Below are 12592 nucleotides of genomic sequence, written 5' to 3'. Positions count from 1 at the left end.
GCATTCAAATAAAATTTAGTACCTCCTCTATTTCATTCATGTTAAACAAATTGAGCGAATAATAGCGTACACGAAAAACAGTTTAACAAAAGTTAAAAATTTTTAAAATGCAATTTTATTTCCCAACCCTGTCATTCGTAAATAAAATGTCACCGTCCGATTTTATCAGGGAATATTAAACTTAACCAGACAACAGTTACCACGATTGCACGCAATTACAGATAATGCATTTTTCCCCTCGGTAAGTTCGCAACAAGATTTACCTTGCAATATTATCATTCATCTAAACGTGCTGACTTCAGCTGCGACGTACACTCCTATTCAAAAATTACAAGGTACTTAGCCATTTTAATCATTTGTAATTACATATATAATATGAATTATTTAACTTATGTAGGTTTATTGCTGCCTAATTAACACTTAAGTCATGGGACACTTGTCTCTGTGAATACCCGAAACTCAGCTCGGGCATAATTTTTAAAATTTCGAATAAATTATTGCACATATTTGTATTAATACATTGCTAATAACTTTTGAACAGGAATGTACATCCTATTGACTCTTCATAGTACGTTCACCTATTACGCAGACGTATGTTGACCATCAGACTAGTAAATTAACTGTTGTGCAGTTAACGTTGCACCATTCACCTTAATGTTACCCACGCGTGTTTACCGTGGCGTTATCGTTTTCTGTTTGAATAATTTCCTACGAGTCCGAGCACTTGCTGCACGCTCATCAGCCAATATTTTGCACCCACTCATTTGATTACAGGACATCGCCTGCGTCTCTCAGAATCAACCTGAGTCATACTCCCGATAAAAACGAACCACGTTACAAAGTGACCTAAATAATCGTGTCGAGGACCGAGTGTTTCGTGTTACTGGAGATTCTAAATTCGGTCCGTGCTAAAGAAATCGTATGGCATTTTAATACTTTGAAAAACCATCAAGAAAGAATTTCTATAAGTTTCACCACGAAACGATTCTAAAATAATTAGAGATAAAAAAGATTTCTTATTGCAAATAAAATTTTATAGGAAAACTTATTTCTTTTACGCTCGGAAATTAAGTTAATTAATTTAATAAATTCGAAAAATTTTTCTCCACATTTTTCGCCACGCTTCACGAAAAATAAATTACAGAATAAGGGAATAAATTTTGTTTGAATCAATCGTTGGAATTTATAATAGGAAAATAAATACCTTTGAAGATACTTTATCACTTTTTTGCAATGAATTTCACATGAAAATTATTCAACATTTTATCCGAAAATTCAGCGAAAGTATGTTCACGGTTAATACATCTCCGAATAAAATGGCTTTTTTGAAAATTTATTCATATAAACGTATTTAGTATTCAAAAATATACCAGCCGTACGAATGCTTCGAATGCTACCAGCGAACGAATAATTTCCGCGATATGTTCGATCAAATACGGTTTTCAATCCAATCTTCAAAGGTTGTTTCTACCTTTTCAATAGCTAAACCTGCACGCTTTAATTGGTCAGTGTTTTTCATTAATAACTCAAAAGCCAAGTCTTAACGAGCATTTTAGTAAAAGAAAAAGTTGTTCACAATCACCCCAGCTACCACCCCTAATATCACAGGATATATATTATAATAATACTTTATTAATAATAATGGCGTATTATTATATATCATAATACCCCGTTATTGACGTATGTTGCAAAAAATAAGATAGTTAAAAAAATTTCATGTCACATAAAAGCGTAGCCTAATGTAAGCTATATCCTGACGTGTTAACCAAGGACTGAAATGAAGTCGCATGGATGAAAAAAAAAAAGAAATGAATCGTTTTTCATGACGTTGCCAGGAACGGTGGCAGAATGATTTCTCGCGGACAGCCAGAATAATTTGTGCGCCACTGAAAGGTTGGGTGAACTGCATCGAGCCTGTTATTAATTATTATTCCGCGAACGGTTCCGACGTGCATCACCGGGCACGAGTAAATATTGCAACTTAACACGCGTGCACATCTGCACGGTTACGGATAACCGCGCACAGGTTACCGACGTATTCCCCGTCCATATGTGTACAAATGAACATTCGAATCGACCTGATGTGAATTAGTGATAGTAGGAACAACGATATCTATTAATAATACGACCTGCATTTATGTTACCCTGTAAACCTTAATTGGCATCGTATCGCATAAATTGGCGGGATATTAAAAGGGCAATTATTTGCTAAATTCTCGCAGGTGAATCGTCCCGGTTCAATTTTACGGCTACGTGTTCCTCATAGATCGTATTCTAGATTCGGAATGCTGTAACGTGACTCGTTTTATTTTTGCGATAGTTTCGCGTGTTATCAAATTGAACGTAACCCGAGCCCCGCTGACTTAAGTTAGGACGATCATGCAACCGCCTTCGTAAACCGTTTCGTGTCGATGAAGAGGATTTTCAGGAATTAATCTTCAATTGTACTGGAGAAATATTATTTTTTACACGTCGCTATTTGCGTACGCTTACAACTACATGGCATCTAATGTACTCAGAAAAGGATTAAGATTTTTGGGACCCGGGGTTATCAAACCTTCGAGAGACTCTCTAAATATTTCAGAATTTTAGTATCTGTCGGATCGATTGATAAACGCTTTAAAATTGATCTTAGTTTTGGTTTGCATGAGGTTTACGGGGAAACCTGATGAAAATTAATGAGAAAATCTAAGACTTTATATTTAGAACGTTACGGCGCCTTTGCACGGTTACTTAAAATTCAGCATGCCGCAGAAACGGGGGGAATCTGTACTAGAATAAAAGAAATTTAAATACTTCAGGATTTAAGCTAAAACTTCACTTATGTGGAAAAAAGTAATAGATAACAATTTTCTGTACAACTTCATACGACAACTGTAACTCGATTAATAATACTATTATTATACAAACCCTATCACGAAACTGGCCTAGTTTTATCAGGCAAGTCAATAACCTTCCAACCCCCTATTCTTCCCTTAACCAGTGCGTGAGTAACCATAAGTCAATTGACGGGATCAACTAGCCCCGGGTTTAACACCTCGCACGACACCCCAAGCTCTTAATAGTTTTACGGGTGTTTACATTAACGTTATCGCCGAGTTCGAGTATAGTTTTACCCGTCTAGATTGCCGAGCCAGGTCGTCCCCTAATGCGGCATTTCCAAGTCCCTAGAAGTCGAACATCCTCCCAGTCACCGTTTACACGATATCTTAGTGTAGTTGGAGGATCCTCCTTGCTTGGGAACACGTCTTACGCCCTGGCAAGTACGCGTTCCTGTCCGCTGTATACCACAAACCGTTTAGTAACACACTCTTAGAGTACGTGTAGTTCGGTACGCGTACAGCTAGGAGAGAAGGATGGGACACACGTGGCCTCGTCACCCCTATCGACCCGACAAAGGGGTTGAACACGAAGCCACACGGCAGCAGCTCGCGTAGAAACACGGAATCGAAGCTGGAAGCTAGAAGGCACGCGATCCACTGATCCGTCTTGTGAGAGGCGTTACTGTTATCTCCCTCGGCCAATCTCGAGCGGACGACTAATAGGTTCAGCGCGTGAACACCTTGTCCAAGGCAGCTAGCCACGTGAAAAGGCGTTCGGTAACAATTCCGCTCGGCCGGCTCGTGTGCTACGCGAAATCGTCGTGGAGAATTGTTTAACCGCGATGGGAGATTACGACGATAGCCCCGGCTAGGCCGATTCGTGAGCCGTCTTACATCAGCTCCGCGATTGATATTACTTTGAAGCATTTATCCGGCAATCTAGAACACACTGGATTTCCTTTTGATTCCCTTTCAGATTATGCGGAATTGGACTTTGATTCTGATTGTTCCTCTCCGAACAGCACGAAAGTAATAGCTCTATATCGGTGGCATAGATTGCACGATACCCTGTCTATTCTATGAGATAGGGTCAACTGAAGAATCGTGAGAATGGAGATGTTAGTGAACCGCCATTGTGGATAATAGGTGTCAGAAATGAGATGGAAAAATACAAAAATTGAAAGATTTTTCTCCTATTGCCATTTTTCCCAGGGAAGCCTCGTTTCATCGCGAGTGTTCAAATGAGTTGTTCTCCGCAAGAAAAACTTAAGTCGACGAAAGAAGAAACAGAGAAATAAAAATAAAATTCCACACTTGTCGTATTATGCCACCTGCTTAAACATCAGAAATAACATATCACCCTTGTTTTCGTTTCAGTTACAATGTAAGATATTGCCTGAGGCGATCGCCCTGCTGCCCACCCTCCTGTAAACAGTCGGGAGATGTACCTTGAAATAAAAACATACCACAGAGATAGAAAAGAGCGAATGTGTGAAAGGCGAAGAGAAACGAACGAGGACAATGCAGAATGTTTCCAGACTCAATAATAAGGGAAACTGGGAGAATAGGGATGTCATGGACATAGTGGACAAGTCGATTTCCGGAGTCGGTAGTTCAATTTTTCACCAACTCCCACAATTTCACCTTTAGGCGGAATAGACGAAACACATCTGGAGAATATTTACCAGGTGTACTATTCACGACTGACCCTACGTGTTATGGTTAGATACCGAAAAGTCAACATTGTCTTAAGGGGAGCATCATGTACACTGACATGTTTGGTACGACAACATGGCATTAGTCAGTATTCCTATGCTACAATAATAGGGTTGTATTTAGAATTGGAACTTACAATTAAATTAAATAAAAATTGAGACTCTTTCGAAATTAAAAATTTTTTAAAAATTCTCTAATTTCACTTACGTCTTCGAGATTAATACTGGAGAAGTAATTTTAGTCTGACAAAGATCTACGCCCATATTTCCTTAGGGAAATCTACCGTGTATGATACTATGCATGGATTTCTGACTTTTAACCCGAACAAGTCGTTACATTAGTATTTTCCAACAAGCGTTATTTTCGTTCCATTCTATCACTCACCACCAATGTATCATGTTCATCTTATTAAAAGTACTGAAATACCAGTTTAGACGTTAACATATTTTCTCAGCTATAAGTAGATATCATGTGACGTAAGGTGGAAAGCATTAACGGAACGCAGAGCGTTTCTTGTGATCTTTGGGATCGCGTCGGGACTTTCGCAACGAAATTATGCAGAAACCAGTTGCTGTTGCGCTGGATTAACGCATAGGTCACGGTGTGTATGTGACTTACACGCTTCACTCGCGGCAGACAGTGTCGTTTTCTATGGTTTCAAACGCATGCATGCGCAGTGGAGGCAAAGACCGATTAAGTGAACGTTTTGCTCGTACATTCGAGAATTTATATCTCGTTTCCAGCTTGCAGATGTGTCATAGGGATAATAGAATTTCCATGCGTGCAAACGGTAGATTTTTATAAAAGATACGAAATCTTGTCACGATACGTCAGGATCGGATTTCTAGCCATTTAGGCCGCGTACTCAACAGTGGATTATCGATGAATAATTTTCTTGAGGAAAAATAAATGACAGGGATTAAAGTCATAGTGGCATAAATCAAACTTTTCAAAAAATTGACTGGTATGAAGAGATACAATCTATAAATGTCTATTCATTGTGTAGTCATCTTTAGAAGGGAAAGGTTTAATTGTCTATCGATCAGGAAAAAGCGAAGTCGAGAATAATTTTCTAGCCATATTTCTACTAGATCCCAATGCAATTTACTAAGATAATGAAAAGGATCTCCTCTTTCCGAAACCATTAACTGCAGCATGATTAAATCACCATCACGGTGCTCCTTGACCATCCTTCCAGAAATCTTCAATTTTAAATTGCACCAGGTTGAATGGAATAATTATCGCCGAATTATGTAAGTAGGGCGTGGAATTTCTCCGGATGTAGCGAAGTACAAGCAACGATGAAATTAAGGGAACAATGACGTTTCGAAATGCAACGAAATGCACCACCTACCAAGATGGTAGAGGAGATGGGAGAATGAATATTTCAGAGACAGGAAGATACATTGGGAATAACGCGTTCCTGTATCCCGAAACGTGCGATTCCACTGTCATACTCTCGTATAATATACAGGGTGTTCGAAAAAGATTCTGCTAAATCAAGTGGGAATATAGCGTTGATATCAAAGCTACACTTTTTGCAAGTGCAAATTTTCGATCAGCAGTGCCTGAAAATCATGCATAACGGTACATGTTTAAAATGAAGAACTCACGATTGACGTCGAGGATGACGAGTCTGGTTTGCGGTAGCTCCAAGTTAGTGTTGCTCGCCTCACAAATCAGCCGGGCCTTGAGGTGTTGCCGTCCAACTTTAGGGTAGGACAAGCGGTTAACCGTCAGACCTGACTCGGTGTTGTAGTGATAGGACTCGTCTATCACGGTGTTCTCGAGGTACCACGTCAGCTTCGGGGGCGGCCTGCCACCTCGTACCTCGCAAATCAGGTTCACGTCACTCCCCTCGTTGTAGGGTTCCTCTAACCTCGAAATATCCCTCGTCGTTCCGTCCAGTATCACCGGCTTCGACGGAGGCACTGCGCGAACACAGGGTGCATGATTGAATCAGCGGAAACGCGGATTGATTATTTGTCCGTCGGTCGAGAATGGGTGATCTATGCGTTTCGATGCGTGCCACCGTGATTTACTCATGAAAGATTGATTAGAGCCAATTGAATTCCGTTGATGCGAATGATTTACCATTTGCTGAATACTCTTTTGTTGACGACGCCCGATTACACGTCAATGGATGGATGGATGGATGGAACAATAGCAAAAACCGGCGCGTCGCTATTGTTCCATTTATGCAAACGCGAAGCTAACGATGGTGAAAATCAGAGATACAAAAGTGGTTCGTTAGAAACTGAGGGTTTAATTATTTCAAATTACTCGAAATAAAATTTACGCTAAAGGATGTTTCAAAATGAATATAATTTTTAATAAATGAGCAGAGGTTCATTGCTTACCTATAACAGTCAGATTCGTCTTCTGCTTTCTCGTTGGCGAGTTCTTGAAATCTACTCGACACCGATAGATCCCTTCATCCCTGGATTCCAGCTTCTCGATGCTGAGGTGAGCAGGATTCGACACCGGGAAAAAAAAAGCTCTTGGTCCCAATGCCGTCGGCGACGACCAAAGGCGAGCATTGTGAAACTGTCGACGACCACGAACGTCGAAGCTGAAATCAGAAATTGTATTCTTCTGTAGCTACGCGAAGATTTTACCCTTTCACTATTATGCATTTTTTAGATGCATCATTGCACTTATAAAAGAGAAATTGAAGTTGTTGAAAGATAAATCATCTTTTAATATCCAACTTTCGACATGTTGTATAAATACATTTATCATCACTTTCATTTCTCTCTCTTCTTATGATTTTCCTCGATTAAAAATAATGGCCTGCATTGATCATCGACTGCAATTATTATTACCCGATTACAGCGAAAAACTTATATACATTTATTAATGACACAAATTTATCCTGTTAAATTAATTATCGATTTATTAACTCTCTAATTACACTCGCCGACGTTATAAATCACTCGTCAACAGTTAATTTATTCCTCGCCTTCTGGACGGAGTAATTACCTACTGGTAACATTTCATTCTATTTTTAGATTGAAAACTTGACGAGCGGAATTTATTAAAGCATTCAGATTAACAGCATAGCGAGGGGATTGGTGCCTCGGTGAATTCGTATCAGCTTCTTCGCAAGGACGTTTCTGTAAGGGTACAAGTTAATACTAAAATCCTACAGAAGTGAGACAGGAATTTTCATGAAACCAGCACTTGTAATCTCGAAGATCCGACAGACGACGAAGTCGACAATGCCCTTTCACGACGTCTCCCCCGTCTCAGTCTTTGCCCGATGTCACGTGCAAAGTTGAGAGAACACGTTCGCTTGAGCTCTCAGTACGCCTTATTGCTCTTCAACTCCTCAACAATTCTACCTTCAGAATCGTCGGCAACATGAATGTAGAATGAATTATCGTGCCTTTCATTTCTGATCTGGCATCAAGTGAAACGTCTTCTTCGAGAAACTTGCTACCATTATTCACGAGGATATCTTGTCGCAGATACGTATACTCAAGATTTTATACACTTAATTAAGCTTTAATGCCGCCGTCTGAATTGCTATGAAGAAGAACTTGAGAAACTTTGATACCTAGTTACTACTACGATATTTATTAAAAGATCGTTTAAAGAGCTGATCTGAGTTTTGAGAAATTTATCAACTCTCAGAAGACGAAGTTAATGTCCTTACTCAAGGGTGCAATAATTATTAATATAACCATTTGATTAATTACCTTCTCTAAAATTAGTATAATTTATAAATTATAAATAAATAAAATTACACGATGTTCCACCTGCCAAATAACTCAAATTTCTTCAATATTTATCACCCACATTACACCTGCTGTTTATTCCTACCAAATTCACCGAGTACCTTTAAACACAAATAATCCTCGCCGTGTAAGAAGAAACCTCTCAACCGAATTTCCAACCCCGCTTCCTTATCCAGATTTCTCTTTTGATGGATGAAAGCTGTAGCGAATTAAATTATTCAAGCATGTTCTGAATCCGTTTCAGCTGTGCAACCAGTACGTAAGAAAGAAACATCGACCATTATGCTTTTTCGCATTCGTTGAACTTCATCAGGCAGGATACGAACACTCTCGTCCGACCGATTTGAGATCTTCAGACAGACCGTGAAGAATCGGCTCGCAAGAAGCGTAAGAAAATTATAACCCGACAGGATGAGGGGGCAGCATGTATGGAGTCACCTAGGGAGCCATCGCGGTTACGTGATTGCATATTAAGCATCCGGTACCAACGAACAAGAGAAGACTTCATGGCTGGAACGAGACGGATGTTTAGCAGAAAGATAGAAGGCGGATGAAACCTCTCTCTCTCCCGCTTTATGGTTACTATCGAGGGTCTGCCAGAGTGGGTTGAAAGAAGAGAGAATCGTTGGTAAGCGAGTATGGAAGGCAACGGTTCCTCACGAGCGACTAAAAGTTAAATTGCGTTCCACGACTGCACCGGAGTTCGGATTTCCGCTCGTGACTGAGTATTCCCAAAGCTATCCCACTCTGTTGCCTGCTTTCGCGGCATTGACGTTGAAATACGATTTAATTCTTCCACTTCGCACTTCCAGCAGACGAGGAAAGCGCTTCCGTGACGTGCTGCCACACTCCGGACGTCCGTTAGCTTGCTTTGCTACCAGGATGCCGGCCCTTAGGGCTCCGCCGTACAGATGCAATCGCTTCTCCACACGACCTTCTCTCTTTCCAGAAAATCACCAGCCTTCCGTCGGGGCTCGAGCGAACCGTAGATATAACGCGTTTGTTCGATCGCTTCTCTCGCCGTACGATAACCCTCGAAAGCGATTTCTGGTATCACTCTTCCGGCCTCGCCTCGAATCGATTCCTCGATCCCTCGCGTGCCTCCTACATCACACCCTACGCTCATTCACGACCAGATTTCCCAACGAAGAATCGCTATCCGAGCCTGGCCCGGTATGCGAAGAGATGCATGGAAATCAAGCCGAATCCACGATCCCGGCGTTCTTAGCTGAAATCACGCCCGGTGAGCTTCGTGGATCGGCAGCACGATCGGCGGAATAGAGCGATATCGCAGGAAGTGGTCTCCAGTGGCCCATACGTTAGATTTTCGATGTTGTTTCACTCGAAACGGTTATATTCGGTCCATTGAACCGTTTTGAATTAGACTGTTGCATATTGGATGGGCTGGTTTGAAATGTTGGAAGTTTCATCTGATTTGATGGTGTAAAAATATTGTAAAACGATATTCGTATTATATTAATTTTTATCTAAGAAATTTTCTCTATTATTTCCACAATATTTTGTTATTTTTATTTCTAATTAGGAAAATAAAAAAATTTGTAATTAAAATAATTTTCTTATTTAACCCTTCATTTAACCCTTGGAGAGAGTCCCAATTTTAATTTAATTTCGTATTTCCTATATTCATCTACAGTCGACAGCAGACTGTTAATGTTTTCATTAGAAAACGATATTCGAACAATCATTTGTATAATGCGTATGATTTAAATGTCACCAAAGAGGTAGGACGAACAGAATTGGACGAATTCAATTCTATGAAACGACGTCCCTGAAGAGTAATCCGGGATGCTATTCAGAGAAGTCGCAAATATTACGGAAAATTTCATAAAAAAGTTGAAGACGAAGAAGCTAAATGCGGAAATGAAGAAAAGGGAAGAAGAAGAGGAAAACGAAGAAACAAGATCGTCCAAGAAAATGAAAAGGGTGAAGCCGGTAATGAAGAAAATGAAATAAGCGAAGCCCTGTCAGAGTGAAACGTTCAAGTGGCAGAATAAATCGACGTAATATGATTAAAAATCAGATTAAACGGAAATAACGCGTCAGGGATGAGGTACCATCGAAAATGTTTGAATTTCAAATTAACAATAAGCGACAGAGATTTCAAATATAATATGAATTATCTGACATTTCGGATTCCTTATTTAATCAATCATGATAAACGGATAATAGATTGTTTTAAACATTTATATAATTGATAGAAATATCCATCACTCGTTTATGATAATTGGTTAAGTAACATATCAAAAATTTCATACAATCAATATTTAGTTAGATAACAAGCAAATTATATTTGTCAACTCATCCAAAAAGTATAATATTCACACATGTAAAAATGTATTTAAAATCGTCCACATAATTCAGCCTTCAAATTCAAATAAAATGGCGACATAAATAAGGGTAAAAGTGGCGAACATAAAGTGTCCGCATTCCGAGGGTTACACACGTGGTAATAAATTTTCCTTTCCACATTTCAAAATTGTAAAAATCATTCTAAACTCGTGAACGGTAGTTTAGCGACCCCTGTTCCGTACGAATCATCGAATAAACATTTCACCGTCATAGTTGCCTCGAAATTTCTCACGCGGAACTTAGCAGACCTTTCCCCTCGAAGGATACAGTAGGAAAAGAAAGATAGCAAGAAATGATATTCACGATCATGCACGGCTGGTCTCGCCATTTCGTTTCCTTAACTGTCTGGCGCACGTATGATAAGCGAACCGGTACGTCCCGCAATAAATATTTTACTGCTGCACCCGCAGGAGGGCGGAAAGGGGGAGGGTTGGGCGAGGCTCGTTGAGAGGGTACACGGGGTGTCTGTCTGCCTTTAAATTTCAAGTTTCTCCTCTGGTGGCGAGGATTAAACTGACTTTACAACAGGCGACGACCTGTGCCCTCGACTATCCGATTCATCCCCTTCCGCCCTCTCGTCCCGCGAAGAAGGGTGGTGGTACGGTGTCGAGACGATGCATCGCCTTCCCGGCACATATCTCACACCTTATTACATTTCTTAAATATGACCCGACGAGTACTAACGTCGACGATCCACTCCGAACCCCACCCACCCTCCTTGCCCTACTGCGCTTCTTGTCGAAGAGGCGAGCCAGGGGGGAGGGTACCATTCTATATGCAAAATTTCACGGGTCGCGGAAGCGAAATAGCGAGTCAGGAAGCAAATGAAGTTCACCGCGGAAAATAACGCTAGGAATTTCTGGACCGGTATCCCCGCAACCCCCACCCCCTCCGGCTACCGTTCCCTTTTCATTTCTTCGGGGTAATTTATATTCCCGGATTATCGGGTTTCGGGGGAATTTTAGATGTTAACCGGCCAGCCACGATGTTTTTCCAACCGCTGGATGGGTTCTTTTTAACCGTTGGAATGAATTGGAGACTTCCGCTCGATTGACTCCGGGTATTTAAAATTCATTTTCGTATCTTGTAACTTCTCGATTCGCTGGCTTTTATGCAACGATTTATCGAATATCCAGGATATTTAACCACTTGTCTTATAATATCGAATCACACAATTATATTATGGTAACGCAATTTGGCTAGAAGTGTATATTCGTGTTTGTATTTTACACGAAACTCCTGTCACGTAAAAGGATCTCGTGCAAAATCTCGACAGGTCAAAGAGATTTAGCTCCTTCTCTTTTGTAGCGGAATATGTCGTATATAAAGGTGTAATAAAGGTTTGACAGTTTACCTGTAGATGGGTTCTCCCTCTCCTTCTTTGTACCAAAGCACCATGCTGACGTTGTCGTTTTCAGCGGAACGAATGTCACAAGGTAGCTGCACTTTCTTTCCCACTACTCCGCTAACGGTAACCATTGGAACTGCAAAATAAGCAAAAAATTAAGTGTTAATAATAAATCATAAAAACCGACATATTTTATCTTAAAATTAATCACAATATTCTGATATAAAGAAGTGATTGTGATTTTTTCTGTAATATCGAACATTAAAAATAACAAGCAGATTAATCGATTACGCTAAACGTGCGAATTATCCAACGGTAACGTACGGATGAAATGATAAGGGGTAGTTAGAGCGAGCAATAATTAACCACATTCGTTCGTCGGTAAAGTGGTTTCAGAAGCGAACAAGAATCCCTTCGGAGACGGAGCCGAGGTGCTTTACAGGAGTCACAAAGACATCCTTCGGAATTAGGTCTCATTACAGGAGAATTTAGCGGTGACGTACGCGCTGACGGTTAATGTCGTGGCTTTCCAAGCAAGCTTAAGTCGTTCACCGCCAAGTCGTCTTGCCGGCTGATGGTGTAGACTGTGGTTAACG

General features: G+C 40.4%; 1 protein-coding gene across 6 annotated transcripts in view; it reads right to left on the bottom strand.

The window, feature by feature from the left end:
- Positions 1-12592, bottom strand: part of LOC114882850 (hemicentin-1-like) — a 212536-nt gene that overhangs the window by 139499 nt on the left and 60445 nt on the right. For all 6 annotated transcript variants that reach the window (XR_006830157.1, XR_006830155.1, XR_006830158.1 and 3 more), the window contains exons 2-4: positions 12003-12132; positions 6899-7110; positions 6152-6469 (exon numbers count right to left, since the gene is read on the bottom strand). Coding sequence is in view for 2 of the 6 variants with exons in the window: in XM_029199955.2 (XP_029055788.1) it covers positions 6152-6469; positions 6899-7110; positions 12003-12132 (660 nt within the window). In the remaining 4 variants the exon portion in view is untranslated. The remainder of the gene's footprint in view (positions 1-6151; positions 6470-6898; positions 7111-12002; positions 12133-12592) is intronic.

Source organism: Osmia bicornis, chromosome 15 (assembly GCF_907164935.1).
Source record: "Osmia bicornis bicornis chromosome 15, iOsmBic2.1, whole genome shotgun sequence".
In the NCBI taxonomy this organism is placed as follows: domain Eukaryota; kingdom Metazoa; phylum Arthropoda; class Insecta; order Hymenoptera; family Megachilidae; genus Osmia; species Osmia bicornis.
The sequence above is the reverse complement of the archived record's forward strand: the minus strand, read 5'-3'. Positions and strand labels throughout refer to the sequence as shown.